A 15,000-nucleotide genomic window follows, 5' to 3' on the forward strand; every position below is an offset into this window, starting at 1 on the left:
CCGAGGGGATGCAGGCATTCTCTTACGTGTTAACTATAGCTTTAGCTCTTTAATATATACATGAGGGTTTCTGTATGTGAGAGCTTTACGGTGATATTCTTAAAAAAAAACTACTTATATAAATCTTATACAAATTCTTGGAAGAGGAAGACTCATATAAGGAATGAATTTTCTTAAATAATACCACCGCAAGATTCTTACGGTGGTATTCTTAAAAAAATCTTTCCATTCCATGGATTTATATAAGATTTATATAAGGAAAGACTTTTTTTTTTTTTTTTTTTTTTTTTTTTTTTTTTTTTTTTTTTTTTTTTTTTTTTTTTTTTTTTTTTTTTTTAAAGAATATCACCATTTGTGTCGTGTTCCTTGTTTGGAGTGAGTTGGTGAGGAGTACAAGGCGTGAAACTACGGCCGAAGCCATCATTTACGTCACGTGAAAACAACAGTTGGATCAGAAAAAACTGGAGACAGTGATCTAATATTTCGATTACAAATTGCAATCCTCTTTAATCTATATATTTCTTTACAATCGAAATATATAGAAAAGACTGGAGACAGGGAATCTATATATTTCGGTTGCAAACTGCAATCCTCTTCAATCTATTTTTTTGCAATCGAAATTATATAGATTCCGTCTCCAGCCTTTTCTGCTCCAATAGTGGATTTCACGTGATTGACAGACGTGGGATTACATTTTTCACCTACAGCATCATTTATGTGTTTGGATTGCTGGGACATTGTTAAGAATCGGAAAGAATCGCATGACTCGAACACTAGGAAGATGCGAGACCGGCCTGCTACCGACTACGGTACAAGCGCACTACATTTTGGAATTGTTTGGTACGCAGCGGTTAGAATGCAATGGTGATATTTTCCCCGAGTGACCTTGTTGGGCTGATACCTGCGGGGTTGTTTCTAAGGCACCAGCTGAAAGAAGTAGGGAGCCATCGTCGGTTTTCAGCTCTCCTTCTATTCAAAGGTGGAGGAAATGTAGTCCAAATTGAGAAAGGTCTTGGGTTCAATTTCGAGATCAAGTGTCAGCGGTGTTGAACCTCCAAGTTGAAATGAAGAAGTTGACGTGGTTTGAAGGTGCGAAGGGAGATGACCCTCCTTCACGTCCTTCTCTCAGGACTACTTCGTGCGGATACTCGTTATGTGGTGGAACTTGTGCCAAAGTTTATTTCAGTGTCACCGGCTGTCAGAAAATGGGAGGACAGCAGCTGCCGAACAAACAAACAAACAAACAAACGAACGAACCACCTCCGGAAGGACGTAATTTTTTTTTTATTTATATATTTTTTTAGTTGCTTCTGGGGTTCGGAAGTTGTAGTAAGGTGGCATATAGAAATATCTTAACACGGAGAACTAGTGTATTGAGTCACCATTCGTTAAATACAACAAAAGACACAAGAACATAGTTACACCTTAAAGGTTGAGACAATACTGACGCTATGCCTTGTTTTGGCGGCAAAACTCATATTCGAGCGCGTGTGTCGGACACTTGGTTTTTCCATACATTGCACCTAAAGTTAAATGCATTACAATAAATCAACAACATGATCAAAATTAATGAATTAAAGGCTAACAATACACACAATTGGTAATACTTTTATAAATGGGAAACTATATACAGACCATCACAGAATGGATACGCTCTTCCTCCTTCCGTCGCCTCGGTGTAGCAACTTGATACGTACATCCCATCGACATTGGTGAAAATACCTCTCAATGCCTATCGTTGTCGATGATGACGTGATGTCGTCAAAATGATGCCGGTGAGTCTGCAAGCGTTGACTAAAAATGAAAACACGAGAATAATTAAAATACAACGAAACATTTATGTAACATTCGTCATGCTTACGAGATTTTCGGTAGTATTGATTATAGAATTGTTTCCTTGTTACCGGAATGAGATGTTTTCTGGCGGTGAAACACAAACAAGGAAATGATGCGTGGAAATGAAAAAAAAAACTCCTTTTCTGGAGTGCACAGGGCATGCAAGAAAATCGAGTATATTAAAAGTAAAACATTCAGGAACATTACACAAAGATACTATAGGAACAATTGACGAATCTCAAAATGTTTTGTAAATATAAATGACGAAAATATTATTACATTTTTGCTCAAATTCATGCATGTATGCACGAATACATACATACACACATACATACATGCATACATACATACATACATACATACATACATACATACATACATACATACATACATACATGCATACATGCATACATACACACATACATACATGCATACATACATGCATACATATATACTTACATACATACATACATATATACACACATACATGCGTATACATATACATATATATATATATATATACATACATACATACATACATACATACATACAGAACATACATACACACAGAACATACATACATACGTACATACATACATACATACACACATACATGCATACCTACCTACCTACCTACCTACCTACCTACATACATACATACATACATACATACATACATACATACATACATACATACATACATACATACATACATACATGCATACACACATACATAGATACATAACATACATACATGCGTACATACGTACATACATATATACATACATACATACATACATACATACATACATACATACATACATACATACATACATACATACATACATACATACATACATACATACATACATACATACATATATAGCCTACATACATACAGTATGAGATGAAAACTCATTTATTCTCTTTGTGGCGTATTTGAGGATCGATTTTGACAGCAACCAAATAGTTATGTGTACATACGTTTATGTATACATGCATAAGACAAATATACATACATATTCACCGTTATCAGTACAGTAGTTGAACACTTGACAAAGATGGTTGTGTATGTGAGGAGAGTTTGTCCTTACTTTTTGTGAATTTCGCTGACATACGGCAAGTCACCAGAGGTTGCGAAAAGAGTCCACCTTTCAAGTCAACTTAATGCGTTATCACGCTGGGCTATTTTTCCTCAAACCTCCAATTAATCGGTGGTACCAAAATAGCCCAGTGTGATAGACCTCCCCTCCCCTCCCCTCCCCTCCCCCTCCCCCCTCCCCCTTCCCCCTCCCCCTTCCCCCTCCCCCTCCCAACCTCCTCCTCCCGTCTCTAATTTTCCTTCCTGCAGCTTTAAGAACATAAGAATGGAGGAGAATGTAAGAGACCATAGGGCCTATACTAGGTGGTTCCATGTCCTTTATCACCCGTCATCCCTATTCATAAAGTTATCTAATCTCTTAAAACAACCAATAGATTCAGCACTCAGTACCTTGTTACGAAAAGACTGACTGAGATTTCCTTTCCCTGCCCCTTATCCTTCCTCTTCCTCCTCCTCTTCCTCCTCCTCCTCCTCCTCCTCTTCTTCCTCCTCCTCCTCCTTCTCCTCCTCCTCCTCCTCCTCTTCCTCCTCTTCCTCCTCCTTTTCAGAGCGTCACGTCAGCAGGGCTGCTTACGCGGGCACTATGGAGGGGTACAGTTCCTACAGCGCCTTCAGAATTCCGTTCGACATCACCTCCTCTTTCGTCGTCAGGTGAGAAAGCGGCCTGGTTTCGTTCTTCTGGGGGCGTCCTGGTGTCGCTCTGGAGTCGGCGGAAGCCCTCCCCTAACCACACACGTATGGACATAAACACGAATGCAAAGATAAAGTTATCGTCGGTCACCGATACAGAGCGAGATTCAAGATCAATCACGCACGCAGAGACATGAATGCGTATATTCCCTCACATAACAATCCCCCCGCCCACACACACACAGATACACAACCACATTTAGCAGGGCGATTGAATAATTCTACAATACAGAGAAGAACTGCAAGATGTTCCTAAAGTAGTTAGTTAGATAGTTATTTATCTATTTATATATTTATTTATTTTATTTATTTATTTGTTTTATTTATTCATTCAGTTAACTTATTGTTTATTTTGATAGTTATCTAATTAGCTAGTTGGTCAGTTAGTTGGTTTGTTAGTTAGTTAGTTAGCTAGTTAGTTGGTTAGTTAGGAAGGTAGGTAAGTAGGTGCATATGTAGGAGTTATCACATTAGGCTATTTTTCCTTCGACTGTCGGAGCAAATTTGCATCACACAGGATGGAATCTCCTATGCTGGAGGAAAACGATTCTCCCTCAGCATATCAAATAACATTCTATGTAAATTGTATACAAAAAAAAAAAAAAAAAAAAATAATAATAATAAAAAAATCTGTCATAGTGATTTGACGGCGGAAAAAAGTGCTGGAGGTAGGAGGTATCGCCGATTAATCGGAGGTCGGAGGAAAATTTGCCCAGTGTGATAACGCCCTCAGGTGAAGGCTACAATTGGAGCCATGCGTCTCTTGGGGTAAGGCTCCTCACCGCTACAACAGCCTTCTGGGTCTATGAGCATATTCTTCGCTCAATTTGATTGTGCGAAGATCACAAAGGATTACAAAGGAGAATCAGGCTGACAGGAGACCTTTTGGTCCATAACAAGGGCGGATGCGAGTAAAAAAAACATAGTAATAATAAATAAACGAATAAATGAATAAAAGTTATGATAATATAAATAGTAATAAATAAAGTAAATAAATACATAGGTATAGTTGAATAATAAGCAAACAGGTAAATAGTAAATAATAATAAATGGACAGATAGATAATAATGAATGAAAATCAAGCCAATAACAATAAACAAACAGACAAATAATAACAAAGAAATAAATAACTAATATAAAACATAAACGACTGATTAACCGAACTCATACAACAATGATACAAAAGTGTGGTTGTAAGTTTGTTAATCTATTTCTGCCGTTAAAAAAAAAAAAAAAAAAAAAAAAACCCGCATTAACTCCAAAATCCTTATTTTGAGAAAAATTATGTTTAAGGTATGAATGTTCATTGCTTTTTCGCTAATTATAGCAAACCTGGGAACTGACATTAGAACTGTTGCATCATGGCAGTGTTTCCCAATTTGATACTACTACTCTTTTCCTTTTTATTCTTATCTTTTAATTTTCTTTTGCTCTATTTTGATTCATATATACATTTATTCATTATCTGTTGATTTATTTATCTATTCATTCATCTGTCCATTTACACATTTATTTATTGAGCTATTTGTTTGTTTATTTATCTATTTATCTACTTATTTATATATTTATCAATCTATTTATCTATTTCTTTACTTACTCACTTACATATTTATCTATTTATTTATCTATTCACCAATTCATTTATCTATGTATTAATCTATTTGTTCTTTCATCTATTTGTTATTTATCTATATATTTACATATTTATCAATTTATTTATTTATTTATCTAGTTACCCCTTTGTTTACTTTTTCATTTAGTTATATATTGATTTGTTGGTTTATTAAATAATTGATTAATTTATTTGTTTATTTACTCATTCGTTTATTAATCTTTTATTTATTTGTTTACTTATTTGTTGAATTATTTGTTGATCTATTTAAAGTACTATTTTTTTATTTATTTTTTTTATTTTTTTCGGATGGCGCGCCGCGCGGCTTCTCGATCTCAGACTTCACTTCAGCACGAAAGCGCTTCGCCAGATCGGGCTGCTGGCTATCGTCGGGAACCCCGTCACCAGCGCAACGCGGGACTTCCTGGCCCTCAGCCTGGTCAGAGGGCATCTCCTTCTCACGTGGGACCTTGGTGGAGGTGAGTACTAGATGCACCCTTTCTCCTCTCGCTCTTCCTCTTGTCTCCATTCCACATGAGTATCTTCCTCTCCCTTCACATTTGCCAACTCAGTCTCTTCGAGCCTCTTCTGCTAGATTGTTCTGTCCTGCCCAGCCTTAATCTATTCTAACCTAACCTAACCTAGCCCAACTGAGACTAAATTAACCTCAATTCCCATTTTTAAAAATTTCCCCCTTTTTCCTTTTTCTTTTTTCCTTTTCCAAAATGTTGTAAACTAGGAAGAAGTACCACGTCGAACCAAAGTGGGATAGGCGGCTTTCAGAAGCTTGGGCGGCTGGAGCCGAACGAGAAGGACGGTAATGTTCAGACGTTTTCTTCCCCTGTCCTCACGTTTCCGTCTCTCTTCTGCTCAAGACCAATTTGCCGCCCTGGACAGCCCCGTATTCTGCAAACCCTATCACCCATTCATTGGTGTTGTGGCGAGTTGGTTAACATCAGCCACAGGATCGACGGGTGGTCCGAGACACCGAGGCGGTCATAGAATCGCCTGGGGGCATTCTCACCTACCACGGACACAAACGGCTATTGGCGGACACAAGGACGACGGCGACATGCCGAGCACCACGAGTACTGACGCCGTGTTTGTCTTGCAGGTCCGAGGCGCGTCAAGTCGCCGCGGGCCCTCGACGGCGGCTGGCAGGTCCACAGCGCACAGACAGGGCGAGCGGGCAAGGAGGCCTGGCTAGCGGCGGACACATTTCGGAACGTCACGGCCAGGGCGCCCGGCTACCTGTCCTCCCTGAATACCGACAACATTCTCTACATCGGTATGTGCGTGTTGTTAAACGTGGATGTATGAATGTTAGTGCAAATGCCTGGGAGCTATGTCTGCATCTATCTATCTACCTATCTATATATGAAAGGCTTTTTCACCCTTATAATGGAGGTGGCTAACCAAGGCATACACGACCGCCCTCCCTCCTCGTCCCCGTGTAAACGAAACGGGGAAATTGTCATTGATTAGAAGGAGCGTGAATCTTGTGGGTTTCCAAGTGGTCATGGGGAGTTCATATGCCGAGGGGTATTTTAGTCTGTCCAACGCCTGGAGGATTTATTCAGCCACACGGTCTCCCTCTGTTAACAAAATTGTCAAGGTAGGTTACTGTTTTGGGGTCTTTGGTCGTGGTGGTGCGAGGGAGCGTGTTTTTCTTGTGTCAGGATGACCCTGGACCAACCCACGAGCAGCCCTTTTTGTCCACAGGAGGTCACCCGAGCTGGAACATGTCCCACCTACCAGCAGACATGTGGCGTCACAGCGGCTTCCAGGGCTGCATCTTCGACGTTCGCGTGGCACCGACCCTAGATGGTCCCTGGGTGGCACCACAGCTCCTCGACGCCAAGAACGTCTTCGAGTGCGGCGAGGACGCGTGTGCGGAGGAGAGGTGCGAAAACGGCGGAAAGTGCATCAGCCTCGGCGCCACTTTCAGGTCAGTCTGCGGACCAGTCTGGTCACGGGTCGTTCTGCGGCGAACTACACTCGAGCCATCGCTTTGTGCGTGTATTTACTTAGTTGTAGTTGTCAGGAAGGGAGCTACCTTCGTGAGGTCCTCTCCAATTACCACAGACCCTTATGTATTGGTCATTTCGATGTAGGATTATTTCGTTCACTTCGGAGTCATCGAGTCTTCTCGTTTTCTGGAGTTTCAATTCTCCTTCCAAGGGCTCTTTTGGTCATCCTGGCCCTGGAAGCCACTTCCCCACAAGAATATCATACCCCTTCAACACAGTGGCTGCCCTTTAAGGTGTTTTTTCTATATGGTCAACGTCAGACGATTCTGTTCCGTCGAGGGTTACTACATGACCCGGATCGAGCTCGGGTCTCGGTGTTTCCGATTATGAGACATTGGTCGACTTAGACCACGCCGTTTTCTGTCCGGAGTTCATCCCAGCCACCGAAAGCGCCCGAACTACCGATCGACAGACTGATTACCATTAGCCATAATGGGCCTTAGAATGGTTACCCTCTATTTTGATAACCCAAGTAAAAAAAGTATGAACAAAAAACATTTATTTTCAAAATACACAATGAAAATACAACTCTTCACCTTTCACCCACCTTTAATCAAGACAAACTAAACACTGAAGCTACTGGGCGTGAAAAACCGGAGCCACGCTGCCAAGCGTATGAGTTACAAAACAATCTCAAAAGCACCGGGAGAATTCCACCCTGGTAACCGTGGGTGAAAGCACAGTCACCGTGTTCCTGGGGGCGGCGCAGTAACAGCATATGTTTGCAGGTGCGAGTGCCCCGTGGGATGGAAGGGTCCCCGCTGCCAGGAACCCAGTCACATCTGCGAGAGCAATACCAACATTCGCTGCGCTCCCGGAGCCTCATGCGTGGTCGACCATGACACAGGGGCCCTATCCTGCCTCTGCCCCTTGGGCAAGAAGGGCATTTTTTGCGAGAAAGGTAAGTTCTCAGGATATTGTGTTTGTGTGTACATATGTAGAAGCTCGTTGGCTGAGCGGGTTAGGGCGTCGTTACTTGCGGCGGAGGTTGAGGTGAAGGCGGTTCGAATCCCGCCACCGGTGAAGTTGAACCAAGGGCATGGTTCATAAAATTCCACGCTACAAAAGCCCTCTGTAAGGGGGTGGGGGGGCGTTAAACCATTAAACCATATCGTGTACATATGTGTGTGTGTAGCTATACTCGTGAACCTCACCTGTTCCCATCTGTCAAATTTGGCTTCCAGTTGATTTGTTTTTTGATTCGACCATTTCCTCTTTTGATTCAATTTAAATGTAAAAACATCTGCATAGAAAAAACACATTTCTTTATATCCTTCAAGCTCCTTGTCATTTTCTATTAATTTTATAGTTGTGAACAGAACAATCATGCCATTCTTCCTCTTTCTTCTAATGAACGTAGATAAAAAAAAAAAAATTAATTTCCTTATATGGCCCGTCTGTTTGGCTGTAGACCACTTTGATTGTTGTTATTTCTGTTTTCTCATTCCTACTTATATCATCTTTCTTGTGTGTGTGTGTGTGTGTGTGTGTGTGTGTGTGTGTGTGTGTGTGTGTGTGTGTGTGTGTGTGTGTGTGTGTGTGTGTGTGTGTGCGCGTGTGTATGTGTGTGTACGCCACTCCACTGCTGCCTATTCCAATCTTGGGCAGATCAAGTTTTGTATAGAACCATTCATCATCTTTACCTCCACGAAAAAAGAAATATATTTCTAGGTTCGTCAACAGTTTATATGTCTAACCAGAAATCTTGTTAATGTCCTCAGGTGACTGTGACGAACAATCTCAGGTTCTTCTACTTTGTCTCTTATAATTTCTTCATTTCCCATCGAGTAAATAATTGATGGCCTCTGCACGTTCGTTCATTTTCTATAATTTGTACTTCTTACCACCATCATTAAATTGGGAGCATAAGTCGGTGGAGCCGGGGAGGGGATTCGCTTAAGGATCGAGGAGACTACAAGAGACCATAAGGGACACTAGGCAGTGCCATGTTGCTTACCACTTTTCATCCTTATCCATAAAATTGTCTAATCGTAAACCGCTGTCGGAAAACCAGTTTTCGCCTATTTCCTTCTTAAAGCTAAATTTATCCAATCCAAATCCATTACTACGAGTCCTGCCCTGTTGTCTTAATATGATATCTTGTCTGCATCCCCATAGTTTCTCTGAGTGAGCTCCCATGAAGCAATGAGCTCTGAGAGCGTCTCTTTTTGAGGGTTATCTACTGCGGAGATCCCCCTTTGATTGAGGTCAACACCACTGAAACGTGCCACATGCCCATATAGTTGACGTTAACAGATTATGCTGGTAACAGGCCTAGGCTGAGTCTCGTAGTACATTTTCCGGTTTGATAAAAAGTGATTTAAGTAATTCTCAGAAGATATTTCGTACTAAAGACAGCGAGATGCGGGTAAGGCCCCCTGTAACAAGCGACTTATGTTACTTGGGCTATGGTGCCGAGGGAGTGAATAAAGCCCACGTTTGTTCGCTGGTTTTATTCTTGTAGAATGGAATGTATACTAGCGCGTGTTGGCCGGCAAAGTCAGAAAGGATACTCCCTTGTGACCCGACCTCACACGCCTTAAGTAACCTCGGGACGTACCGAAAAGTAGCATCCCTCTGGCTAGGACAGAGTTGCCGGGCGTGGCCCGGAATTGTGCTTTTGGTAACATGCAAATGTCTTTCTCACAAGCGTAATATGGACTTTATCTACACAATAGTAATATAAGGCCGAAGGCCAGCTGTTTATACACAACATTTAGCTTCCACAACCTCACCAGAGGCTGTTCACCCACATCCCGCGACTATACACGTATGCCTCACTATATTCTTGTGGGGGACTCTGTTCACCACACCCCTGACACCAAATCCAGGGAAGACGGTGCATGCAGCGTTTGTAGGATGAAATCACCAAGTTCTTCATACACCGTATGGATCCTGCTTGCTTACATTCAGCAGCAGGATAACCCTCGTTGGTCTGACGTCATCACTGACGTCACCACCGGAAGGATTTGTAATCAGATGTTGCTGTCACCTGTCACAGTCGACGCTCCGCTTTCACTGCCGATTATGATGATCGCTTCGTTTGATCGATCAAGATGTGATCATGCTGAGGATGGGAAAGCAAGGATGAGAGTGACGCAGACTCCTTGGTAGCAAGGCATTAGACTTGGTGCTAGTTCTTGCTGTCTTAATATGATGACCGTGATTAAGATAAGGTCATCATATTAAGACAGCAGGGCAGGACTCGTAGTAATGGGTTTAGATCGAACAAATTTAGATTTAAGAAGGAAATAGGCAAGACGTGGTTTATCAATGGTAGCAATATTGGATAACGAGTGGAATAGACTTAGTAACCATGTAGTTAGCGCTGAAACTATTGATAGCTTTAGGAAAAGGTTATATAACTTCATGAATGGGGATGATAGGTAGTAATGGGCATGGAACTGTCTAGTGTAGGCCTTAAGGTCTCTTGTATTTTCCTTCATTCTTATGTTCTTTTGAGCGTTTAAATCCAGTTTGGTAATATTTAATTATGATACAAGGTTATAAGGTACATAATACTATCCTCTGCCTACGGTCAAGAAATCTCGTTCAAAGTCCCGCGCTTGTGTGTTGAGAGGAATGTACTTGTTTTATGTGTCAGGTACCACCATTGGTCAATAATCTCGGCCATCAAAAACAAGCTCTTTTATTGGTTCGCGCTGGAAGTAGCTCAGTTTTGGGAATGGGATCTCCAAGATAAGATAAGAATAATTTGACTGGAACTCCAACGTCGATCTGACAGAGAAGTAAAATCTTCTCTCTCTCTCTCTCTCTCTCTCTCTCTCTCTCTCTCTCTCTCTCTCTCTCTCTCTCTCTCTCTCTCTCACACACACACACACACACACACACACACACACACACACACACACACACACACACACACACACACACACACACGCGTGCGCGCGCTCGTATATATATATATATATATATATATATATATATATATATATATATATATATATATATGCACAAATTTCACAAATAACACGCGAATCACAAAAATGCAGAGTCCATTAGGAAAAGGAAAAACACACGGAGTCCGAGCGCTTTCGTGATATATTCACATTATCAAGGAGTACATCTTTCTGTACTCCTTGATAATGTGAATATATCACGAAAGCGCTCGGACTCCGTGTGTTTTTCCTTTTCCTAGTGGACTCTGCATATATATATATATGTATGTATGTGTGTGTATGTATATATACATATATACTGTATGTGTATGTATACCGTTCGGACGACTCGATATTGCTGTGCCCTTGCCGACACCAAACACACCCCGCCTCCTTGCTCAAGGGAGGCAGTGACTGTTTACAAAGTTATTATTCTTTTCAAGTCTTAATTAGGGCTCGATTTTGATCCTGTTGATTTGTTAGACCAAGACGGTAACTACTACACCAGTAAGTATGTATATGTGTAGTACTGCAAGGTTCAAATACGTTCGCGTGTCATTGCATAGGTTTCTTTACTTTCTGTATTCATTTATTCATTTTGTGACTGACCTGCATTACACAATAGTGATCCGACTCGTGCTAGACATATGATTCTGTTTGGTGCTAGACAGAACATAATATACAAAGTATCCCACAGATACCTCTTTGAGAAGAGGTTCTTGGTGATTGCCCCCAGTTGATCCCTGTGTTAATATTTTCTATAGCATAAGCACACGCGCGTGCGTGTTTGAAAGTTGAATAGTATGTATAGGTGTCTGTCCACAGCATCCTCCTCTACGACTGACACAATTTCTGTTCTTTGTGCGCGGAGCAGCCCTGAACATCACAGATCCGCTCCTTACTGGGGAGAGGTCCTTCCTCGGACTGAGGGCGGGGAACTTGAGACGCGAGGCGATGGTGACCATCTCCTTCAAGCCCCTGGCCAAGGATGGCCTTCTCTTCGCGGCTCTTCCACGGACGCCCTCCATTCCCGGCGACTTCCTGGCCCTCACGCTGACCAACGGCACTCTCATTCTCGCCTATCACCTGGGTAAGAGCCTCAGGAAGCATAAACTTTGTGAGACCGGGGGATCTAGAGCAGCGTTTCTCAACCAGGGTTCCCCGGAACCTTAAGGTTCCGCAAAAGGTCCCTAAGGGTTCCGCGAGAACAAGTGAGATATGCTAATGCACTTTTGATTTTTTATTTAATTTCATATACGTAATATAATTAAGCGACATATTCTTGGTTATTGCAGTAATGTAATATAGACATCATCCTATCTAGCCTATCATTACGATGAAAATAAAACGAGAAAAATATGGTATATGTTTTTTTTTTTTTTTTTTTTTTTTTTTTTGCGCAGGGGTTCCTTGAGACACGCAATTTATTTCAAAGGTTACGCAAGGGTTAAAAGGTTGAGAAACGCTGATCTAGATTATTTCAGTACAGAACTCACATTGGAGACGTGATTCTTCTTGTAAACACCAGTCGAATTCGCGTAAAAGAGTGAAGGACGCCAGTTTCAGGAGTTCCTCGCCCAAGACTTCGGTGATCGAGAAAGTAAGGACTCTGTTCTTCCCCTTCTTCAGGCTGGCGGTCAACGGGGCTGGCCGTGGTGCATTCTCTCCACTCCGTCTCTCTCGGGACTTGGCAGCGAGTGTCCTTTGGACGGCGGGGAGGAGAGGGCAGCCTCTCCTTCAAGGGATTCACCACCACGAACACCAACCCGGACCCTTCCGTGGCTCTCCTCGATGTCCACAGCGAGGTCTTCGTAGGTGAGTTTCCCCCCTCACTCCCGACCTTTGCAACCATTCACAGATCAAGTATTGCGCAGGGATACACCACTCTCATCACGTGTCTCTATGGAAATACCCGCTGTTGGATGAGGTAATCTGAAGGGATCTGTTTCAGATGTACCCCTGAGTAACTCTGTAACTCGATTGAAAATGCCCTCCCAGCAACCTCTAGGGGTCTTCACACGAGTTTCAGCTCTCGTCAGCAATTCCCGACAGATCACTTTGCTCAAACCAAGAGCCGGGTTCTCTTACAGGTAACCTACTAGACTATCATAGGGTACGTCTGCCCGTGACAGTTCGTTGTTCCCCAAATGATATACAGCTCTTCATCTTTGTGGTAAAGTGGTCTCAGTTGGCTTCATTCAGATAAGGAGAGATCACGACCCGACCCAGGAAGGAAGACCCTGTTCATGTCAAGACCATCTTTTCACCTGCATGAATCTGCCTGTCTATTGGCACACCATGAAATGTATTACCGTAATAAGATTCATTTAAATACAAGTTAAAGAAAAAAGAAAGTTCTGTGGGCCCCGGAGGTTTGGCTTACTCTCTTGATTGTCATAAGATACGCTGTCCAATAACAAGCTCTCAGTGTCCTGACTTCTAATCTCCTTTCCTAACTCTCTGACAGGCGGGGCCCCGGACCTAACGGCACTCTCGATGTCGTGGCCATCGGCGGGGACGCTGAATCCTTTCAAGGGCTGCGTACGCGAGGTAAGCAATGGGACGGATGCAGGAGGCAGAATCCCCCCGGAGACTTTGACCCGGAGGAGTCTCGAGAGTGACCACTGAGAGAGGGTGTATGTGTATTTACCTAGTTGTATTTACCTAGCTGTATTTACCTAGTTGTATTTACCTAGTTGTATTTACCTAGTTGTATTTTACGGGAAGAGAGCTATGCTCGTAGTAACCCGTCTTTGTGTGTGTGTGTGTGTGTGTGTGTGTGTGTGTGTGTGTGTGTGTGTGTGTGTGTGTGTGTGTGTGTGTGTGTGTGTGTGTGTGTGTGTGTGTGTGTGTGTGTGTGTGTGTGTGTGTGTGTGTGTGTGTGTGTGTGTGTGTGTGTGTGTGTGTGTAGGGGTGGCACAGCTCTGCAGGGAAATCACGCAGAAAACTTGTCACAAGTAGTTAGGCCCCAGTTGACTATATGCAGCAGCGTCGACTTAGTTTCTAGGACTGTAATGAAAAACAACATGATTCAGTAAGGGCAGAGGTAGTATAGGGCTTGAAAGACGAAAATTAAGTTGGTTGATGCTCTTTCTCTCTCTCTCTCTCTCTCTCTCTCTCTCTCTCTCTCTCTCTCTCTCTCTCTCTCTCTCTCTCTCTCTCTCTCTCTCTCTTTCTCTCTCATCTCCAGACCATATTGCTCTGCAGGAATCGGGGTGTAGGTTGAAAAGAAAATATATATTTTTTTCCAATTAACTAAGTCACGTCTGGTAATCAATTTGCACATTTTATTCTAATATTGGGCAAATCTATTCGGTAAAATAAGACCAGAGTGTCGTCGCAATGTAAACTGTGTCACGTTCAGGCAATGTGGCGGGTTGTGGCAGAGAATACGCCAAAATATTACGCCATGTTGGAGCTGACATCTTCCTTCTCGTGGTGTTTTCTGACGTTAAAAGAGATAGATAGATAGACAGATATATAGATACAGTAGATAGATAGATATATAGATACAGTAGATAGATAGATATATAGATACAGTAGATAGATAGATAGATGAGTGGAAGGGCGGTGAGCTAAACACAGAGAATAGCTGGAGTTTTATTCACTGACGTTTTGTCCTTACCAGGACATTCTCAAAGTATATCATTCTCTGTGTTTAGCTCACCGCCCTTCCACTCATTTGTCTTCCTTACTTCAATATAATAGATAGATAGACAGATATATAGAAGATAGATAAAGAGAGACAGACATTAATCTAACAGCCTGACAAAAGTCTCAAAAACTCAGAGTCCACTAATCAGACGCCACCCACACGTAACAAATTTACCG

General features: G+C 42.2%; 1 protein-coding gene across 1 annotated transcript in view; it reads left to right on the forward strand.

Moving 5' to 3' along the window:
* LOC143038348 (uncharacterized) overlaps window positions 1–15,000 on the forward strand; it is a 124,066-nt gene that overhangs the window by 98,986 nt on the left and 10,080 nt on the right. Inside the window, exons 15-23 of the mRNA XM_076207379.1 lie at window positions 3,487–3,589; window positions 5,580–5,719; window positions 6,355–6,528; window positions 6,963–7,188; window positions 7,999–8,171; window positions 8,992–9,014; window positions 11,995–12,259; window positions 12,799–12,984; window positions 13,637–13,719. Of these exons, the coding sequence (XP_076063494.1) occupies window positions 3,487–3,589; window positions 5,580–5,719; window positions 6,355–6,528; window positions 6,963–7,188; window positions 7,999–8,171; window positions 8,992–9,014; window positions 11,995–12,259; window positions 12,799–12,984; window positions 13,637–13,719 (1,373 nt within the window). The remainder of the gene's footprint in view (window positions 1–3,486; window positions 3,590–5,579; window positions 5,720–6,354; window positions 6,529–6,962; window positions 7,189–7,998; window positions 8,172–8,991; window positions 9,015–11,994; window positions 12,260–12,798; window positions 12,985–13,636; window positions 13,720–15,000) is intronic.

The sequence above is a fragment of the Oratosquilla oratoria genome, chromosome 24 (genome assembly GCF_046742065.1).
Source record: "Oratosquilla oratoria isolate Oo_2021 chromosome 24, ASM4674206v1, whole genome shotgun sequence".
In the NCBI taxonomy this organism is placed as follows: domain Eukaryota; kingdom Metazoa; phylum Arthropoda; class Malacostraca; order Stomatopoda; family Squillidae; genus Oratosquilla; species Oratosquilla oratoria.